Here is a 22,319-nt window from a genome sequence, read left to right on the forward strand (position 1 = left end):
GTCTTGTGGGCCTCGTGTATGTGTAGATGGTGTAGATGGAGAGGCAGGTTTGTTCTGCTGGCTCTTCACTCTGTACCTGGCAGAAAGAAAATCCTTGAGGGTCACGCAAAGCAGAGCGAGGACGAATGTTTGTCTCCCGGGAACTGGTTTGTCTGCTCCACACCACCTGTGTCTCACAGGCTCCATCCCCGTCTTCCCACGAAGATGCTTCTGAGGTACAAATGCCGAGACTTGATCTTGTATGTTCAGCATCGATTCCCTTCATGCCCACTGGGCTCCTGCCTGTCCAAGGGGCTGCAGAGAATTCAGCAAAGCTCCGTCCACACGGAGCTCACACTTTCCTGGGGAGGGACAGGCAGAAAACAAGCAGAGCGCAGCCAGTCAGGGCAAAGGGGAAGGGACGAGTGGTTTTGTCTGAACAGGAGACATTTAGGAGACCCAGAAGAAGGGAGGACTCCCAGGGCAGAGGCAGACCCCTCTGGGTGGAGATGGGGCAGAGCCCTGGGCTGGGACCGCACTGTGCGCGTTGAAGGACAGCCGGGAGCCCTGTGTGGTTGGGCCCGGACAGGAGGGTCAGGCGAGCAGAGGCCGCCGGGAGCTGCCGTGTGCGGTCTCTCTGTGGTGACAGGATTTTACAGAGGGGGAGGGGGAGGGGTGGGTCTTAAGCAAAGGAGGGAAGCTGTGTGGCTTCGCCTTCAGGGGCTGCCTCCCGTGCTGGGTGGAGCGCGGACCCCGGGGCTGGGGTCGTGGACGGCCAGAGTGGAAGCCAAGAGCAACCGGAGGCTCCCCAGTAACGCGGGCGAGAGCCGGTCGTGGCTCTGGAGGTGGGAGAAGCGGTCGGGCTGGGATTCTGTTGTGAGGGGAGACTCCGTCAGATTTGAGAAGTGAGGCGAGAGGAGAGAGAAGCTGCAGGTGGCTGGAATGGGCGTGGGCCGCGGCACGGACTGGCGGCGGTGCGGCGGCCGGTTCGGGCGATGTGACTGAGAGGCCTCCGAGGCCTCCGCTGTCCGTCCAGGTCGGAGCGCGAGCGACGGTCCGTGTGCAGTCCGGGGTGCAGGGGTGACAGGGAGTGCATCTGTCCATTAGACAGGGGCCGGCCTCAAGTGCTTCGTACGCTTTGGGACTGGATGGCAAGATCCCCCAGGGAGTGAGAGTGGTGGAGGGCCACCAGGACTGCGCTCAGAGACCCGCCAGCTTTGGGAGACCGGACCGGGGAGAAGGACCAGGCAGGGGGAAGAGGAGACGCAGCCGGAGCCCGGGCGCTGGGACCAGGAAGCCGGGGGCACCTGGGGCAGGGGCGCGGTTAGGGCCTCACAGGAGCCGCGGAGACTGACCGCTGTCATCTAGCATTGTCCTAATCGCCCTGACCGGAGCCGTTTCGGCGCAGTGGTGGAGGCTAAGTCGAATGAAAGTGGTTTCAAAAGAGGAGAGGAGGGTGGATTGGAGACACGGGTCATCAGCCCTGTTACACGGCTCATAAGTGACACTGCTGTCAGGGGAGTGGCCTCGCAGGCTTCGCCAGGACTCGAGGTGGACCTTGCAGGACAGGTGGGTCCCCTTTATTGGAGTGAAATGAAGAGTGTAGACGCCGTCCTTTGTGTGGAGTGGGGAGGCTCATTTTTGAGGTGAATGATGTGGTCAGAAAGGTGCTTTGGGAGAATTAATAGTTGATGTGTAGGAGGGACTAAAGCAGGGGGAGACGAGAGGCCAAGACAGCCATAACTCACATCTCAGACATCGCAGGTGTGTGACAACAAGGCCCCACATCCAGGCGACGTTGCTGTGAGAGGTACTCTCCTTAGTTTGAGACTAAGAAAGGAGAGAGTGCATATGTAACATCCTTGTTCATTATGAGAGATTGCTCCAGTGACTTCTCGGGGTTTACTGTTGGATTGAAATTTAATTTCTGTAACTCCCTTTTCTACACCTGATGTACTATTGATGAATCCCTTCTCCGTCTTCTCTCGAAGCAAACTTTGCAGTCAGTCTAGCTTGGCCCCCTGGCATCGGATGAAGTGCGTCCTTCCGGAAGTTGGGTTCCCACCCTGCTCTCTCCCTGGCTCACTGTGTCGTCTTAGTCCGGGACCTTCACCGACGTGACGTGCCAGGCTTCCATTCCTCATATAGGTAGCTCCTGCTACCTCGCGTTGCCCTCTGCACTTATCCACTAGCGATCTGGGTAGCCTCACCCTTTACAAAGCACTTCCCCCCTCTGCTGTCTTAGGATATGAGGACAAAACCCGTGAGCCGGTCAGTGCTTGCGCCGTCCTACAGAAGAAACCGAGGCTCAGGGAAGTTAAGTGAATTATCAGAAGTCATGCCAGCAGTTGGCAGACCTAGGAGCCCTTTCTGGTCCTCAGTTGACTGCAGGTTCCATCTCCCAAGAAATGATGCCTCGGCTTATGAGCCCCGAGCATCCTGCCCCTTATTCCAGGAAACGACATCTTCAGGAAGGTGGCTCTTAAAACTGGCCAGGTATCTCTGAAAGTGAAGTATATCCCCAGTAAGTGGCCTTGGGTTCCTCTGAAGTTGAGAACATATTTGACCGCAGCTGTGGGTCTTCACTGTAACCACGTGCCCGTGATCCACATGGCCTGGCCAGCTGTGTGTGCAGTGCCAGCAGCGGTCAGGGCTCTGACAGTAAGGGCCAGAAGAGCTGTACGTGAGAGTACGGGTCAGACCCAGGCCTTGGCCGTCGAAGCCCTGTCTAGGCAGGGAAGTAGAGTAGCTTTTTTGTTTGTCCAAGTTGTTTTTTGGTCAAAAAAAGACAGCATCCCTTGTAAGTTCACATTGAAGGGAAATGACCCTCTCCCCTTGGGCGTGAGGGCTCCACGCTAAAGCTCTGAGTGTTTTGTGATGAAGAAGGCGGCATGGGTGGACTTTAATCCAAGCCGTACAGAGGTGAGGGGAGCAGACCAGCACCAAGGGCAGGCTGTGAGCCGCCCAGCGGTGAGAGGCCGAGGGCAAGACTGGTCTTACTCCGGGCTGCCTCCCCAGAATGTGGACCAGCGGAGCACACAGGAAGTATCTGTGGACAGGGCCGATATAATTAACCCCCCTGATCCAGGGCACACCCTTCTACCTTTCCCACTGCTGCCAAGCTGAACCTTCCTCAGCACCTGTGGGAGGAGGACTCACCTGTGCATTCTGCTGTTTGTGGGGTTTCCCTTGCGGTCTGCACGTGTGCGGAGAGGCGGTAGGAAGATTTCAAGCTGCTTTTCTGCTGCTCTCATCCCGGAAAACCCTGAGGTGAAGCGGAACCGATCCCCGCCCTCCGCGGGGGTTTGGCTGCTTAGCCATCGACACTGCCAGGTTGTGGCTGGAGTAGATCTCACTTTGGCCTTTCTGCTGAGCTCCCTGACACCAGTTTGAGGGGGGGGGGAGTGGCTGTTGTGACGGGAAAGGTCAGGGCTGCGTGGACCCACAGGGGAGGTGCTCAGAGGTGCTATGGCATGGAAAGATGTCACCTAAATGTCAAGGTCACTTTTCTTTCCAGACTCTTCGGGAAATTCCTGTCACAGAATCAGGGTTTGTCAGTGGGGAAACTAAATGCCATGCTTACCCACCCACCCCAGAATCACCCACCGCGGGTCTACAGAGTCATGACCCGTGAGAATCAGCACATTTTATAAGCTCTTCGGGTGATTCAGAGAGGACAGAGAAGTCTGAGACTCACTGGTGGCACTCCAGCCCCTGCTTCTGTAAATAATACTGCACTGTCAGTAAATTCTCTTTAATTCTAGAGTTTTCAGGTATCCCTCTGAAACTCTTAACTAGGCCTTGCCGTGTCTGAGATGCCAAACCCCGAGCACTTGAAAATCTCTGCATAGCCTCTGGCTCCCCAAAAACTTAACTGCTAATAGCCTCCTGTTAACCAGGAGCCTTACCAGTATCATGAAGAGTCGATTAACACATACTTTGTAGTTCTATGTGTTATATACTCTATTCTTACAACAGAGTAAGCTTTGAGAAAAGAGAATAGCAAAAAAAAAATCGTAAGGAAAGAAAAAATTACAGTACTGTACTGATAAAGTGCACTTATAACTAGACCCACACAGTTGAGACCCGTTTGTTCAAGGTCAGCCATATTCAAGTAAGAAAGCAGAAGACTCGGGGACAAAGGCCAAAATAACTTTATTCTTGGGGCAGCAGAAGACCTGAGCAGTGGCGTCACAGAACTGGATTTGAATCCCAGGTCTGCTGGTTCCTGGATGCGTCATCTTGGGCAGTTCATTTACCCTTTCTTCCCGGGCAGACACTCTGTTAACACACAGCGGACGCAGAGCAAATCCTCTCTTCCCTGTCATTTCCCCTTCTCGGTACCTCATCTTACGGTTTATTCTTGAAGGGCAGGGAACTATGGGATAGAGAGCAGTAACTGGAAGCAGAGGATTGTTGGTTCTATTTCTCTAAAACTTCTCTAACTTGTACTGTATGTATTTTATTTTTGTCTCAGTTGGGCTACTAGTGAATATTTAGCATTACCAATGTTGAGTAACCTTATGAAAGTGAGTTTAATAATATGGCAGGATTTGGCTAAAAGGAGCATATGACTAATGCAGACTTTTGTGTTACCTTTTGAAAATAGGGGTTCTCAAGAATTTTCTTTAAAATGTTGTTAATCAGATGGATAAGGAATATATAAATATATTTGTTAGGAGCCAAAGAAAGCTCTGAACTTTTTCACCTGGTCCCTTTTTAAACTTAGCTTTAAAAAGAAAAAAACCCTGATATTTGGGATTAAGAATATTGTTCTTCTTAGATGGTCTTGTTTCATGTTCACATCTTATAGATCAAAGTGCCCACATGATCGGGTTAGATAATAGAACTATATTTGTTAGAGATCATCTTATAGTCCACATGGTTCCAGTAGTGACAAAGCAGAAGTTTCATCCTCAAGCCGGGCCACACCTGGTCAGGTCTGCCTACAGTCTGTTCCCATCGAGGGGAAGTGACTGGCGGGGAACTGGCCAAGAAATACACAAAGAGTGAAAGATGCTTTTACTTTTTCACTCATAATTATGACATATTTTACATAAATGATTCGACATTCATGGATGAGAGAGAAACTGTTATTAAGGTATAGTATTATACCTTCCATTTCAGCCAGTCCCTGTCAGCTTGCACAAAACTCTAGGGCCAACACCATTTAACATGACAAAGCAGAGTTCTGACCCTGGTAGGGAAGAAAACTTTCTTTTCCATTTTTACATGGTTAAAAGACCTGTTTCCCATGCTTGCAAAGGGAAACTGTTTGTCTTTATGTTTACTCTCTAGAAGTAAAGATATAAATGCAGAAACCGGGTCTTTCATTTCCCAGGGCATAGTGTACTGAGTTGACTGTACCATCCATTTGGAGTGAGGAAACGGAAGTCAACAGTAAGTAGCTCCTCCATCATCTCTTATGAAAAATGTCCCTTTCTTTTAGAGATGTATGTCCCAGAACCAACCAATATACCCATTGAGAAAACCAATCACCGTGGAGAGATTGACCTGGAGGTCCCATTGTGGCCTACACCCAGTGAAAATGACATCATCCATCTCCCCAGAGGTGAGTGCCCAAGTCAACTGAGATCTCTGTAATCTTACATATGGTCTACTTTTTTTTTTTTTCTTTAACTTCCTTTGGGTATCTTGTTAAATGGCAAGCCAAAGTAAATACAAAAAATGACTCCAGGGAAGACCTGCTTGGCTATAACATATTTAACCCAAAATAGTACAGTAAGTCTGCAGGTAACTGGGTATAATGCCTCCTTCTGGCTTCACATGCTCAAGAGACTTGGTGATGATGGAAAGAAAGATGTTCCTTGTCCTAAGAGCCTGGTATCTGGAATTTCTAAGACAGCTCTCATATTTGTACATATGTAAGCAGAGGAATAGTAAATTATTCAGTCCCTGTGGACTCTGGAGTAAGCATTTGTGCATTAGGTTACCCTCTGCTTCTAGATTGTTCTTATTCCATCAGAGTTGTTTATTACATGTGCTGATTTTTCTACTCATCAGCTTTATTTCATGCTTTTTTTTCCCCCCAAGCTCTGCCCTTTTAGTTGTGTATAACAAGCACGTTATTCTGTCTCTCAGTAGTTACGTGATAAGGCAAGGCAGGGTTCCTGTCAATATTGCCCTCTCTTTAAAAGTAGACCTCTTGATCAAGAGTATAAACCTGCTCTTAGCCATGACTCAGCACAGCCTCCTGTCTATTCCAAGGACATTCTCAAAATCATTGCTAGTCCATTTCTATATCCTATCTTTTAGGAGAAGCGGTATCCATTGCTTGAGAGATTAGTGGTCTGTTGTTACTCTAGATATTCTGCAGGCTGTGCTTCTTTAGCTCAAGCCAGGTAACCAGAGAGCCCAACTCCTGGACTCAGTGTTTTAGCTACTTGCATAATGGCTGGGACTGAATTGTGCTTTATCATTACATTTACATTCATTCAATCGATCGATATTAGTGCCTGCTCTGTGCCACACACAATTGTAGATGCTGGGCTTTCGTCATAAGAACAGCCTTATTTACTGCGATGTATTGAGGACCTGCGCTCACTCAGCTTATGCTTACGGAGCATCTCCGCTACAGAGTCCCTGAGGAGATCATTTCCTCATGTGTCAGTAGCAGGCAAATTTATACTTGTCCTGGGCAAGATTTTTTTTTAATGTTGAAGACACTATAATCTTGTTCATGATACTTGTTTCCACTTTTGCTTTGGCTGCAGTAAGCCCAAAGCTCAATGTTATGGCCTGCTTTTTGCAACAAAACAGAACTTACGCACTGGACTGAATTTTGTAAATAGACTTGAACTGAAGCTTCCTTTTCCTTTCACTAAGTTTTCCCTAATTTACTTTTCAATTTTCTTGTATGACATATATTCCCAAAACCATTTGCTGTTATCATTTGGAATGCAGTAAGGCAAAAATTCATTCCTTTATTCATTGTGTATTTAAAACCTGAATTCATCAATAAGATGTTATTTTTAACCTTTGGCATTTGTCTTGATGCTGATAAATATGAGGGTTTACTACCATCTGCACTAGATAGAATGACCAGGAAGGTCCTCTTCTTTCCATCCCCAGTTATTAACCCCAAACCACCCCCCCCATACACATAGGAAGAAGCATATTAACAGATTAATAAGCATATTAACTCTGATTTTTAAACCACAGTCTTAATATCACAGAGCTGTGCTACGATGAGCTGAGTTTCCAGAACATTTTAAAAGCAATTATTTTTGATGGTGTAATTCCTGCATCTTTCACTAACCTGGTCTTTGATGCATTTAGACAACCTGACCACAGTAGTTTATTTGAAAGAAAATAAAAGGAAGGAAACTTCAGGGCATTCTCCTGATTGGTATAGTTAACCTTGTGATCTCTGCAATATTTATGGCAAGAACGATGATTTAAAGGAACATAAACATGTGCATTCATAAAAATAAAATTAAATGTTGTCCCCTGTACAGTATATTAACTAAGGCAGGAAAATAATCTAATAGGCCTAGTGAGTTTTCAGTAGGTTTATGAAAAGGGAGGCATTTTTGCTTAAAGCTCAGTAAACTGGAATATCAACCAAAAGGACTGTGATTCTGGCTTAGTTTTTACTATTACATTAGTAGTTAGTCTTGACTGTTACTCAGGTGAATCTAAGAAGGTACTTTGTCCTAGTCTCCTATTTGCTGGTAAGCAGGGAGCTAATAAGCTAATATTTCTGCTCCCAAATCTTACAGAAGACCAAATAGGTTAATGTTAATCAGACACTTTTCAGTAATCTAGTTTTAGTCCATTTATACGGTCTACATAGCAATTTTATTTTCTTGGCTAGCAAGAACCAGCTTTATCCTGCCCAGTTATTAACCTTCTCGCCCTGGTATTTCCCGTCTCCCATCCATCCCTGAGAGCTCTGCCCTCTCCTGAGAGCTCCTTGGGTCATTACATTTGAATCGTGTAGCCTGAAAGCACTGGGAAGAAATGAAACCAAGTCCTCGATCTCCACTTGCAGTGTAACTAAAGTAATCCTTGAAAAATCTTGCTTAAGTAATAAATACTTGTTTTTCTTCTAGACATGGGTCACCTGCAGGCCGATTACAGAGATAACAACAGGCTGCATCCAAGCAGAGATTCTTCACTGGACTCCATTGCCTTGGTTGTGGTTCCCATAGTAATCATCCTCTCTGTTATCATAGTCCTCCTGTACATCAATCAGAAGAAACAGTGGATGCCACTGCTTTGCTGGTATCGAACACCAACTAAGGTACCGTCCCGAAAAAGTCTGTCTCCTGAGTGACCAAACTGGGAAGGCTTACATGCTTACATTTACTTAAATTGCTCGATGTCTTTTGTGTTAGCCCGTGAAAATTTTGTGGTCTTCATGGCCTCAAATGCATGGCACGCTGGAGCCATCCATTACAGAGTCCTTGCCGGGGGCTGCAGCCCGCACTGGGTGGTTCCCCGTCCTCCACTGGTTAATGAATCCTGACCTCCCACACGTCCCGGTCCTGGATTTACAATTTCAAAAAAACATACTTCTGCATTGATCCCTAAGTCATTATTTATATTATAAATTAAAACTTGAATTTCTCAGTGCTCTGTCAGCTTAGAATCGGGAAAGAAATCCTAGAGAGAGGGTGCCAGCACTCGGGCAAGAGCCACAAGACCCAGTGTCCTGAGCATGTCCAGAACTCCAAAGGGAAAGGAGACGTACCCAGGGTAACCCCCCGGGGGAGAGGTGGCAGAAGACTCTGGAAAGGCTAAGATAACACTCGAAAAGGCAGAGAGAGAAAATATTTCTATTTCACATTGAGAAAGAAAGAACATGTATTTGTTGTCAAATAAGCCTATTTTAAAAGCCAAGGAAGTTTATGTTCATTAAAGGGAGGAAGTCATGACTCCCAACCATAAGTCTACGTTTCACATTTAGGTTTTTTTCTTTAAAAATAAATCCTATACCCTTAAGAATTGAAAACAGCTTGAATAAGTATTTTAATCCAGTTTACCATCTAGATAATTCTTCCATATAAAACTCCCGTCAGATGCTTATCTGGCCTCTGATTTTCTTTCAAGAAATACACTTTGGGCACCACCTTTACTGGGCACCTGCGGGTCAGGACGTGGGGGCTGGGCAAGACCCAGTCCCCAGGACACAAAGCTGGGAAAAGAGACCAGCTCGTAACATGCACGGCCTGGCTGGCCACTGACCTGGGCCGGGCTCTCTGGTGACTCCCACTCCTCCTTCGGCCCTTACCCCACATTAAGGATTTGAAAATAGTCCGTGACTTCCCCAGTCTCTTTTCTCAGTTCCTTCATCCACTCCCTTTGACCTAATTTATTGACAGTTCACTTGCAGACACAGTTTGTGAGGCAGGACCCCTTACAAAACGACCGCTCGCGCCAGAACAGAGTGTAGACGGCCCGTCCAGTCTGCCCGCTGGTATCCTGCAAAGCGATCACCTCATTTGAGTTGGGACTGCATTTGTTAACTTAGGATACATAAAAGAGCTAATTCTTTGTGGTTTTCCCTCCTCTCATTAAATAGCCTTCTTCCTTAAATAATCAGCTGGTGTCTGTGGACTGCAAGAAAGGAAGCAGAGTCCCGGTGGACAGTTCACAGAGGATGCTAAGAATCGCTGAACCGGACGCAAGATTCAGTGGCTTCTACAGCATGCAAAAACAGAACCACCTACAGGCGGACAATTTCTACCAGACAGTGTGAAGACAGGCGACGTGGCTGAGGGTTTGAGAGACAGAAAACGACTAAATCTGCTTTTAAGAGTAAACTAGAATTCGTGCACTTGCTTAGTGGATCGTTTCGGATTGTGACTTGATGTACAGCGCTGAGAACTCCCCGGGATGGGCTCTGTCTACAGCAGTGTGCAGAACAAAGCATTCCCACTTTCCTCAAGATAACTGACCAAGCGTTTTCTTAGAACCAAAGTTTTCAAAGTTGCTAAGATATATTTGCTTGTAATATAGCTGTAGAGATATTTGGGGGCGGGGACAGTGAGTTCAGTGGGGGAGATGGGTTGGGCGGGTGGCGTTAGGAAGGCAGATTGGTCAGCTGAGCTCGGGGGTGGGGGGAGAAATCCAGTTAAAATAAAAGCAATTGAGTGGCCCAGAGGAGCTTTTTTTGCCTCTTGCTCTGAAGACTGCACTGGTTGCTTCAAAGCTCGGGCCAAGTGAGCGGGAAACAAAGGCCTTATGATCCAGCTGCCATGGTCACCTTAGGACTGCAGACGAGCGCACCAGCACCTGTCGCTAGCCATCCCCGGGCTAAAGCCATGAGTTTCTTTTCTATACAGTCACGCTGCAGTGGGCAGTGAGGAAGCAGGAGAAATGCGCTGCCGCGTTTCTCTGATGCGGGTTGTAACAGAGATAGTTAAAACTTTTTGCTGCTTTTTGTTTTCTTGCAAGCAAGCAGCCAGTTCCTAGCAGAGTCAGCGAGTGAACAAGACCTAGGTCATTTCTTGATGTGAGCACTGGAGCTTTTCTTACCACAGTGTGGCAGGAACGAGGTTAGGGGCGAAGGACCCCAGGTATTTCCAGGGGCTGTACTCCATTGTCTGTCGTGGCTTTGTTCTCTTGTTGGGTGTTCATAGTTTTTGTTGAAGCTCTAGCTTAAGAAGAAACTTTTTTTAAAAAGGACTGTTTGGGGATTTTTGTTTTCCTTATTATATACTGATTCTACAAAATAGAAACTACTTCATTTTAATTGTATATTATTCAAGCACCTTTGTTGAAGCTCAAAAAAAAATATGCCTCCTTAAACTTTAGCAATTATAGGAATATTTATGTAACTATCTTATGCTTCAAAAAAACAAAAGTATTTGTGTGCGTGTGTATATAATATATATATGCATATATATTTATACACATACAATTTATGTTTTCCTGTTGAATGTATTTTTATGAGATTTTAACCAGAACAAAGACAAACAGGCATTCCATATCAATGCTTTTGATCACCTACAAATTTTTATGAACACAAAATCTCATTCTACCTGCAGTTTAATTGGGAAGAAAGAGGTGTGTGGTGAGTGTGTGTGAGTGTGAGTGTGTGTACACACACGCCTTTTGCAGTCAGCATCACACGTGCTATGGAGAAGGTATTCCTTTACTAAAATCTTCCTCATTCAGATATGCTTTCTGTTGGTTTTCAGTTTGCTCACGGCCAGAAACACTGATGGCAGTTTATCTGCGTCACTAATCAGCTCCTGGATTTTTTTTTTCTTCAAACAACTGTTTGAAACAACTACTGGAATATTGTCCATAATAAGCTGGAAGTTTGTTGTAGTTTGCCTCAAATAGAACTGACTGTATACTATAGTGTTAACTTTTCAAACAGCTCTTAGCACTTTTATACTAATTACCCATTTGTGCATTGATTTTTCTTTTTAAAATGCTTGTTGTGAAAGACACAGATACCCAGTATGCTTAATGTGAAAAGAAAATGTGTTCTGTTTTGTAAAGGAACTTTCAAGTATTGTTGTAAATACTTGGACAGAGGTTGCTGAACTTTAAAAAAAAATTAATTTATTATTATAATGACCTAATTTATTAATCTGAAGATTAACCATTTTTTTTGTCTTAGAATATCAAAAGGAAAAGAAAAAGGTGTTCTAGCTGTTTGCATCAAAGGAAAAAAGAAGATTTATTATCAAGGGGCAATATTTTTATCTATTTCCAAAATAAATTTGTTAATGATACGATGTTACCAAAATAGATTTACATCAGCCTGATTAGTATAAAAATTTTGTTGACAATTAATCCATTCCTGGCATAAAAAATCTCTATCAAAAAATTGTAAATGCTTGCTTTTTGTTTTTTCAATCATGGCCATATTATGAAAATACTAACAGGATATAGGATGAGGTGTAAATTTTTTTATTATTATTTTAAAGATATGATTTATCCTGAGTGCTGTATCTATTACTCTTTTACTTTGGTTCCTGTTGTGCTCTTGTAAAAGAAAAACAAATATAATTTCCTGAAGAATAAAATAGATATATGGCACTTGGAGTGCACTGGGGGTCCTACGGTTTATTTTGTTTTCCTCAAACCACAAGCCATGAGGGAATTATTTGCAGCTGGGTTCTTGACAACAAATCAACACTTTGAATCTCAATCACAGAAAGGACTAGCAGTCCTTGTGTGTTAAGGTTATCGGTCTGACAATGACCCTGCAGCTCTGGGGCTGCTCTTAGAGGGCAGGCCTTGCCCTGCAAATCCTTGTAAAAAATCCTGTGTCGGGAGAGATGGCACTTCAGTGCTGCTCTTAGACTTAAAACCTACCTGTCCTCAGTGACAAACCAGAAACCTGCTCAGCCTCTCCTCACTGGTATCAAAATCCATTCATCATGCAGACGAGAAAGGCCAAGGTGGGAAACACAGGCCCTTCACCACTGAAGAAGCAAATTTATTAAGCAAAATCAGAGAAATCTCATTATCAGGTGACTGGGATTTGAAAGGAAAAAAATACTGTACTTTCTTACAGACTCTAGAAGCAACAACTTAAAAATGAACTATAAACAAAACACTGTTAAATTTCTTGTAAAAAAAAAAAAACCTATCCTCAAGGTCTTCTCTCATATGCCTTCTAAAGTAGTATTTTTCTTAGTATAGGCATTATTTTCACAAATTTGCATTTAGTTGAAGTTATTAATTGTATTATGTATGTATGCATCTTCATCACCTCGAGGGCAGGGAGTAAGTCCCATAGTCACTGTCAAACTACTGACAAAACAAGACAAGCGCAAGCCCCTCGCAGCCCCAGGAAACCGCAGAGATGCCACAACAGCCTCCAGCTCCACCCTGAGCTGCTGCTTTGGCAGCCCTGGTGTCCCAGTTACGCAGTGGAAGGAGGAATAGGGATGGGCCTTGTGTGCTCCCAGATGCTGAGCTGGAACCTAAAAGCCCCTTGCCAGGTCCTCTGTAACTCTTCGCACACTCCTGCGGTCTGAGGGACGGAGCTGCCATAGCTGTGGGGAATGTCTCGGACCCAGGAAAAGAGCAGGCCTTCTGTCATCCCACAGCAACCTGGGGCAACCTGAAAAAGTCTGTCTTGCCCCTCCTTAACCATCATGAAGCTAATCAGGTTCACCAGCTTACACGCCGTAGTGATGGACAACATGTAGAATGGTAAAGGGGAGAATCTAGCACTGCGAGGGAAGAAAAATCTTAAGAAGTACAACAAAAACACACACAAAAAAATCTCTCCGACATACATTACCCTTTTTTCCAACATTTATTAAATGGCAATGACTTGACTGGAACTGGCAGAGAAGTGTCTCAGGACCAGAGCCAGGCGGATGAGTAGCTGCTTCCCAGGGTAGCACGTGGGGAGGACACTTGGGCACGAAGGACACAGAGCAGGAGTGGGGGGGGGGGTGCTGCGCAGACATGAAAGCACCTCAAGGAACACAGACTCCCTGTAAAGGACACTTCTTCGCAGACATGGGAAGCAAAACATAAAAACATACAGAGTTCAACAATACAAAGTTCTGAAAGTGAATGGCAACTTCATGGTTAACGCGTGAACAGTGGAGAAACCAGTAGCAACCTCCAGCGTCTGCCCTGTCGGCCCTCTCCGCCCCCCACCACCCCCCACCCCCGGGCCCTCTGCGGCCACCGAGCGCACGTTCCACTTCGGCTTCTTCCAACAACAGCCCACAGGTCAGCGTCCGTCTCCCTGGACAATACTGGTAGGTAATATTTATCCTGACAGTCCCCTTATAAAGATCAGTGTCGGTTCTTGCCACCATCGAAGAACAGCTACAACATAAATCACTCAGTGCTTTAATCTAGTTCTTTAGTGCAGCTCAGATCTAGAAAGTCAAACACTCAACTGGTCGTACTGTCAATTCAGAAAAAATACAACTGCGCATGCACAAAAGGACTCCCCCTTCCTCTACAAATTAGAGGAGAGAAGAGCTCGTAACTGTTAGTATTTAACACAAAAACACCTCTAGAACTGAGAACAGTGCCGTACTGCTCATGGGTCATAATATAAAGAATTAGTGAAAGCATGATCTAGTAATACTGAATCACAAACCCAAGTTCGAGTGTGCTGAGTTTCCAATGGCAGGAAGGGAATGGTAGCCAGCTTTCAGAACAACGCTATACGAGACGTCGCTTGTAGTCCACGAAAGAAAGCCGCTCCTGACGCAAAGCTGCCCTATGTAGGGCAGAGAACTAGAGGAGGAAGAAAGACTTTTAAATAGAAATGTAGATTTCATATATATTTACACACGATGTATATACACTATATGTATACAAAAATATACTATTAATCATGAGAACAAAGAATCTACAGTAGCAACTTTTTACAAAAGGTTTGAAAAGCCTACAGCCAACAGTGAAAAGTTCTCTCAAGACACATTTATTAAAATTGCCCAGAAATGAGATACCAAAAGGCCATGTCACTTAGGGTACCACTTAAGAGATTAAGAACCCGTAACGTTAGCCCTATACCTTCAGGCTTAGAACACGGCCAAGCAGCTCCCCAGGAAGTGAAGAAGGGTTGCAAGTCTGCACACACAGAGCAGCAAGCCTGTCTACACGGCCAGCCTTCCGTACAATCGAAGCCTCGGCGGGGTCATTCAGCTGGTATGAGAAAAACCTTAAGGAGCCCAAACAGCATCCAGCCCACCTTTCTCTGGCCAAATGAGGCCCCTTTTCTACCTTCTTCCATTTCACACCTTCGCATTAAAATGAACATTGAGCAGCCAAGCCATAGTCTTTGCTGTTACAACTACGGCAAGTCCCACCAAGAAAGCGAAAGGAGGGTGTTCCCTTGAGGAGGACCCCCTGCCAGCGAACCTAGAAGGGTGGGGCGGGGACCTGCACTCTGAGGTAGAGGAATCGCGGACTGGCTGCGGACTTCCAGGATGGGTGGAAGAGAGCGTTTTCGGTCAGCCCCCGTCCATACCTTCACATGCAAATGAACACCTGAGCATCACACACAGGCCTACTCCGTGCTCAGGCGGCGGAGTCGCTAGCTGGGTCTGAACCCTAGCTGCTTTTCCACCCAGACCTCAGGCTGAGACAAAGCCACAGCACATGCACACAAGCGGCTCTGAGAAGCAGCCCGGGAACAGACTGGCCTGGCTCATGGGCTGGAGCAGGGGGCACAGAATGGGTAAGTGCCGCTTCCCTAAGGCCCGTGGTATAGGCTCAGTTACAGGCCTGGGTCTTCAGAGGAAAAACTTCAACATCATTTGCCCCCAGAACACTCTGTTCTCTGGGTCATAAAATTCTTCCATGCGGTCAAATGATAAAACAGCCAGAGAATGCATCAGAAGCTCATTCTCTCTGGTGCTCATGGTAGTGCCTTAGGAACCCACTAGAATTAAAAATCAAGACATGTTCTTTATGTTCATCTCATTCCTGTCTCACATGTGTAAGAACAAACCTCAGAACAATCCAGCTTTCACACCAATGCTAGCACAACATAAAAGCAAACCAAGGTGTCCGGTATTAAAAAAGAAAATTCCGAATGTAAAAGGAAGAAAAAGCCCTCTATCAGAAGAACACAGCTTATGTATAAATTCAATTTATTATTTGCAAACCCCTACCCCACCCCTAACCTACTAATGACTGGCTCCAGTCCAAGTCTCTTACAGGTGAGACTTAACACATCACTCAGTTTGGACTCCCAGTACCTTCTAAGGTTCCCTCTTTACAAGGTTGTGGTTGAAGAAACTTCTCATCTGAATTACCTAACATTTCAGAAATCCCCAGCTTCCTATGGTTCGGTCAGCAACTCGGACGCAGAAGAGAGAGAACCCAAAGGAAAATGTTACCAGAAGAGGACTACTCTCAATATTGGATCACACCCTATAGGGTGAATTTTAGGATGCTTGGAAAATCCATCACCTGAATAACTGCTGCCTTACAGAAAATAATTTCATTGAAAAGTATTAGTTTTGCCTATAATAAGTTCATCAGTTCACTCTTCATCATCCAAATTTTCTTTCCTCAGCAAAGTAAGTGTCTTCATTAACTTCTTTTTTATAGAATTTTTTTTTTAATTATTTGACAGAGGGAGAGAGAGAGAGATATCACAAGTAGGCAGAGAGGCAGACAGAGAGAGAGGAGGAAGCAGGCTCCCCGCTGAGCAGAGAGCCCAATGTGGGGCTCGATCCCAGGACCCTGAGATCATGACCTGAGCTGAAAGCAGAGGCTTATTAACCCACTGAGCCACCCAGACGCCCCTCATTAACTTCTTAAATGACCTTCCTTCACCTCATCCCTGCTCCCAACCTGTGATATTGATCTTGCTAAGATTTATGGCTCATTTTTCACTGTTCTAGTTGATGAAAATCCACTCTTTTCCTCCCTCCCTTCCCTGTCCCTTATAGCAATCCCTTTCATAGTCCCTCTGGGACTCTTCACTGATTTGACTGTCCCCTCTTTCATACATCCTCACAATCTGTCCTTCCCTCTCCGTCGTCCCCAAGATGGCAGAGACCACCTTACTCAACCCCATCCAGCGTCAGTCAACACCTCAGACTCACAGAAGTGTGGGAATGCCTCCATAATATTTCCTCCACTGCCTGCCTCCATGCTTATGGCTGATTGTCAACTTATTTCCACTAGCTCGAGACCCCAAATAAAAGTTGAATTTTATATACTATAACTCATAACGTAAGTAGCATAAGTAAGCCACGCATCTACTCTCACTCTGCACAAATGACATTGATAAAACTATGTCTGGAAGTTACTCTTTGTTCTATTAGCAAGTCGATCCGTTCATCGACTCATCAAAACTTCCCAACCGTTGCACACATATCGTAAGACTCACCTTTCAGTATATAATCAGTTAACAAGCTCGGAACCTTTTCACTGTCCTCTTTCATGGCATGAAGAACTACAAAATAAAAGAGAGAAATATAAGGCAACAACTTCAAATTCAGATGGGAAATCTCAATTACATTGTAGCCTTAATTAATTAGATGGTATAACACATCCGTGTGGAAATAAAAACACAAATGCTCAAGAATGTAGTTAAGTCCTTATTCAGGTGACAATGGTCCTATTACCCGAGACTCCTCTCCCCGATTTGAAACTTCCAAACAGTGGAACCAGGAAAGAGGAAGGGGCTTATTTACACAGAGCCTCAGGTTTGTCATCATAAATATTGGGAAGTGAGGTCCCGCCGTGAGCACTTCCGTGGGCCCTAGGGAACAGGAGAGCCTCAGTCTGCAGATCTCACAAGCTGGAGAGTCTAAGATAAGTGACCAGTGAGCTACGTTCTCCAAGGATGTCTGTCAGCCCTCTCGGAAACTGTGAGAGACCAAAACAAGGACTGACCTCGCAGAGCAGCACCCAGCCAGGCTGCTTCTAGACTACGGAGGAACCTTGGTGAATCAGCCTTATCCTAAGGGAATTCTTTGACAATTTTATCTCTAAGCAAAGACAAATAGAAAAATCGGCTTTTAGAATGGTTAAAACTTTCAGCAACTGAGGTACACATAAACACGTGAAGAAATGCTACACTCGCTCGGTACTCTCCTCAGAGCATCCCGCGGACAATGCTGCACTCTTTCCCCACAAAATAGAACAAAACGACATGGTGTAACTGGCAAGTCCTCAACCTGGGCTTACACCCTGGCCTTCCCACTTCCCCGCTGTGGGACTTGGAGCACGTTCCTTAGCCACCCAGTGCACCAAGTTCCTCGTTTGTAAAATAAGAACCATCCCCAGACCAGTCTCAAAGGCTTGTGATTACCAAGTTACTAATTCAGATGTGACGGACTTAGAATAGTGCCCCGCACGGAATATATGCTGTGTAAGCATTAGCCGTACTGACGAACACAACTAATCCTGACTCTTCTTACTATGGCTGTGTTCCTCCAACAGCTTTTCTGAGGAAGGCTATATAACCAGAAATGCCGCCCCATCTTCCCGGGACTTCTCCCGTGGCTAACATCTACAAGGTGGTGGAAGCAGAGGTGCCCATTCTCCCCCAAGTTTTCCCGAGATAACCACTTCTTATTTTCAAAGTGAAAGTCATGCTAACTTGGACATTCGTTCATGCCCCCATACATGTTCACTCACCCAGAGATTCCAAATGGTGTCTGTCTACAACAAATACATCACCTGAGAATCAGCCTGAGGACATTTTGGTGTGGGAATTATGATGACTTTGGTTTGGCCAAGTATGTCTGTCCTTGATCTGAGAAGCCGAGGTCTTTCAATAATTCTGGCTTCCAAGGCAATATTTATGTCGCCTTCTGAGAAGGCTACTCTGTTCAGTATTTCTGCTTCCCATCATGCTTTAGATTTATTTTCAGTTCTACATAAAATCACATGCCATAAGCTAGCATTATTAAAAAGTACAGTGGACTGGGAATTAAGAGATCCAGCCCTGTAATTAACCATTCACCATTCCCCTTGTGATCTTAGATACTACGTCTCGTGAGTTCCTCTGGAAAATCAGAGGGCTGGCCACGCAGTTAATCTCGTCATTCTCTATTTTAGACTGGCTAGCATCATTTGATTTATTATTAAAGGCTCTTCAAGGATTGTTCACCAAAGGAAGGAATAATAGCTTCAGGTAACAGCTCACCCCATTCATGCCTCCATATTCCTAAATTCCAAAATAGGTCTCATCACCAATATCCATTCCTGTGATTCCCTCTCACTTGGCTCCCTCTTTAAATCAGCAGTTATTACAAAGACTTACAGTTGCAAAGAATCTAACAGGTCAGCAAATCCAGCCCCTTCAAGGAAAACAAGTGACTTAACCCAAATCACACATATGTTCATTTTTTACTATGAGGGAAACAGAAAATATTTTTATCCTTGTTTTTCATTGTGACTATGAGAAAGTAAGTAACATCCAAGGATATCACTGTAAATAACAGGGACTGAACTAGAATTCATGGCTCATTTATGGTTACAATAAGAAAGATTCAATGGGGAATATATATTTAAGTCTAACAAATTATTTTAAAATACAAGCGTCTTGAAGGTGGAGTATCTTTTCTGCTTTGTTCACTGAAACATCTCAATGTCCAGAACACAGCCTGGCACAGAATTGGCCTTTTTAATATTTGCTGAATGACTCTTCTTAAAATATTACTATCAATTCAAATTCTACCTGTGACTATTACCTTGGATTTGGGGTTCTACATTCCTAAGAAAAAAGAGTGCTATAGACCACATTCTAAATCTTTCCTACTGAGTTACTGACAGTCATATTTATAGAAGATCCATGACAGACCTTATTTATTGATAAATTATATGTTCTGAGGGGTGCCTGAGTGGCTCAGTGGGTTAAGCCTCTGCCTTGGGCTCAGGTCATGATCTCGGGGTCCTGGAATCAAGCCCCACATCGGGCTCTGCTCAGCGGCGAGCCTGCTTCCCTCCCTCCCTCTGTCTGCCTCTCTGCCTACTTGTGATCTCTGTCTGTCAAATAAATAAATAAAATCTTTAAAAAAAAATTATATGTTCTTAAACATCCAAGAGATGATGAAGAACCAAGTTACATTTTTTTCCTCAAAAGTTCAGCTTGTAAATATTTCAAAAGGTAAGACAAAGCACAAAAAATACAAATCAACTCTGGACTTAGTGTCATGTTTGATGTTATAAGCCATCCATGGTTTCATTCTCAGTAAATAATGACATCATCCATCATTTACTACCCTAAATTGACAAAACAAAACAATAACAGCAACAATCAACCAACCGAAAGCAGCAGAATCAGCAAAAGTAAATATGGTAAGAGTTTAATTTTGTCTTTGCTCACTTTTTGTTAATATCTGAAGATCTTCAACAGATGGTGGTCCATTTTTTTTCTCATAAGGAATGACTGTTGTCAAGTACTGCCAAGTCAAAAAAAAAAAAAAAATGTCACTTAAATCTGAAGGACCTTATCTGCAAAAATTTGATACAGTTACTAAAGGTCTATTTTATAACATGAAATGAAGTATCTTACTATCTCAGCTGGGGCTCTTTTTTTTGCCCACCTCTGTCTGCTTTAATCAAGCTCAATGTTAACATAAATATCCATTTTTTTCCACCTTTCAGTTATTGAAAATTTCACAAAATCAGGTCTGAGGGTGAACTGTTCAATATATTCATTATTAAAGTCTTATCTAACATTCTCCTTGTATATTTTCAACACACTTTAAAAATAGTAATTTAAAACTAAAAATGTAGTTTTAATAGTTTTGACAGTTCTGCATAAACCAAATCATCCCCAATGCCCAAAAAATTCTGTTTCAGACCATTTTTTTCTGGTTGAACAAAATGGTCATGTACTACCACAGACACACATACCAATTTTAGAGGTGTATTATTATTATTATTATTATTATTATTATTATTATTATTTTAAATTATTTAGGATGTTTAAAGGCATTAAAGGAAAAGAGAAAAGTGAAAGGAGAGGGCGGTCCAGTGAATAATAAAAATTCACATCTGATATCGAGACAAATGGCCTCGTTCGCTACTATAAAGGCTCACAAGTATCAAGAGTTATGGCCTATAAATATGTCCCATGAAAGCAGAATCTAAATATTATTGTCCAGATGTTCCTGCTCTGACCACTCCACTATAGTTCCATGTGGTCTGCATGTGCTCATCTGGAGATCTACTGTTGTCTTACTCAGAATCTTTTGAGACCCACCCATTACTCAGTCCTTGCTCTATCTCCGCTCTATTCCTAATCCTCCGTGAGTGCTTTCATCCGTGGGTGACCTCGTAATCAAAAGACAAGGTAAAGCAGTTTTTGAGGATAAGTAGGAAAAGTGAATTATTCCATGTTTAAGAAAAAATTCCCACTATCTTTTGGTGTAGACTTCTCCAAGGTGATACCCAACGGTAGCACTGAATGTTTCTCTATGAAGAATACACCAGAAGCTGGAAACAAGCCCCCCGGGGGTTTCACGAATAGAGTGTGTGTCAGGCAAGCTGGCCTCTGAGACATCAGGAAGGCTACGCTCTCAAGCTTCCTGTCCCACTGGCATGTGTGGGTCAGTCTGGAGGCTACTATGCCATCCTGTGCATCTGAGAGAGGTAGAGGTGCCAGAATAAAAAAAATAATAAGCAAATTTTAGACCATCCCTTAATAGAGCTAGAAATGTCAGTGTGAAGGATTATTTAATATTATTGCCCTTCTTGGGCAATACAGAAACTATCTTTTAGTAAAAACCCTACACTCAAATGTTTTCTTTCGATAAAATGTCAAAAGCTACATTCTGCACATTTTCTCACACTTAAGAGCTACAATGAAGTTTTCTTTTTAAAGTGAAAATTTCAAATTGTGAAAAGTAATTTTAAGCACACTCACTAATATGGTTGGGTTTCCTCTGTTCACGATCCTCCTTAAATCATTATACAAAAATGTTAATATAAAGCAAAGTGCTACACATTTGACTGTGTACGTCTATTCACGTATAGATTTGCATAAATCAGGTTGCATGCCTCACTTGGCAGGCAGTAAGTTGGCTCACTACATGATACACCTTAAAAACACTGGAATTTCATTTAAAAGGAGAGAAGATATACATATACTCTTACTGACATGTTTGACCTAGGACTCTTATCAAAAAGTCACCAACATTACCTTTCCTCTTCCCACAAAAATGACATCTTGTTTCTCAAACTTTTGGAATTAGCGTGGCATATTCTAGTTTAGTTCTACATTCTATACATGCATCTCATGGTGTCAACGCAATTTGTTTAAAGGTAGTGGAAAATGGAGTTCTGAAACATGTGAAAGGTAACTGTGTGCTTTATCAAGACTGTAAAAATGGTGAACTTTCACTTCTCTCTTTTTAAGCAATAGTCTTAGTACATTAGTAAAACTGCCAGCTCTCAGGACCTTCACTTACACAAGCAACAATAAAGCAGAGAATGAGGAAAATAAGGCTAAGCCAGCACCTGTTTCTCTCCACCTGAATTCCCAAAGGTGTGGCGGAGGCCATTCTGAATGACAGTGGAGATCCCTTCCACGCTGAAGCGCTAAAGGCAGCAACGCGCGGCCGGAAGACAAGGACAGGGAAAGAAGTTCAAAGACTGTTAGTAAGATCGCACCACGGTGACTTACGTGCCCAAGAGACAAGCAGTTAGAAAATGCCACTACTCATTCAGATAAAGCAGACCAAAATCATGCTGTTTTCCAACAGTTTTTGCTTGCATTTCCTTGCAAGTCAAACAATGGCTATCATGCCACTAGATTCCCGAAGACTGTCCTCACCAGACGTATAATTAAATTGGCTCCAACGTCAATAGCCTAAGTTGTACACACCTCTGTCTTCGGCAAAATTTACTGCCTAAGTTTTAAGCTACCTTTTGATATTATTTACCTACATTTTATCAAAAGT

At 43.9% G+C, this 22,319-nt stretch overlaps 2 protein-coding genes across 11 annotated transcripts in view; one reads left to right on the plus strand and one right to left on the minus strand.

The window, feature by feature from the left end:
* CRIM1 (cysteine rich transmembrane BMP regulator 1) overlaps positions 1-12,011 on the plus strand; it is a 189,020-nt gene extending 177,009 nt beyond the window's left edge. For all 6 annotated transcript variants that reach the window (XM_059188639.1, XM_059188637.1, XM_059188638.1 and 3 more), the window contains 3 exons: positions 5,429-5,551; positions 8,055-8,245; positions 9,527-12,011. In XM_059188639.1, coding sequence (XP_059044622.1) covers positions 5,429-5,551; positions 8,055-8,245; positions 9,527-9,703 — 491 coding nt within the window. In that variant the 3' untranslated portion in view covers positions 9,704-12,011. The remainder of the gene's footprint in view (positions 1-5,428; positions 5,552-8,054; positions 8,246-9,526) is intronic.
* A 1,201-nt stretch (positions 12,012-13,212) lies between these two features.
* Positions 13,213-22,319, minus strand: part of FEZ2 (fasciculation and elongation protein zeta 2) — a 42,628-nt gene continuing 33,521 nt past the window's right edge. The window contains exons 6-10 of one of the 5 annotated variants that reach the window (XM_059188642.1): positions 21,877-21,957; positions 19,739-19,814; positions 16,790-16,855; positions 15,398-15,426; positions 13,213-14,178 (exon numbers count right to left, since the gene is read on the minus strand). In XM_059188642.1, coding sequence (XP_059044625.1) covers positions 15,416-15,426; positions 16,790-16,855; positions 19,739-19,814; positions 21,877-21,957 — 234 coding nt within the window. In that variant the 3' untranslated portion in view covers positions 13,213-14,178; positions 15,398-15,415. The remainder of the gene's footprint in view (positions 14,179-15,397; positions 15,427-16,789; positions 16,856-19,738; positions 19,815-21,876; positions 21,958-22,319) is intronic. The other 4 variants (XM_059188641.1, XR_009357394.1, XM_059188644.1 and 1 more) reach the window with 4 other exon arrangements.

The sequence above is a fragment of the Mustela lutreola genome, chromosome 9 (assembly GCF_030435805.1).
Source record: "Mustela lutreola isolate mMusLut2 chromosome 9, mMusLut2.pri, whole genome shotgun sequence".
Classification (NCBI taxonomy): Eukaryota; Metazoa; Chordata; class Mammalia; order Carnivora; family Mustelidae; genus Mustela; species Mustela lutreola.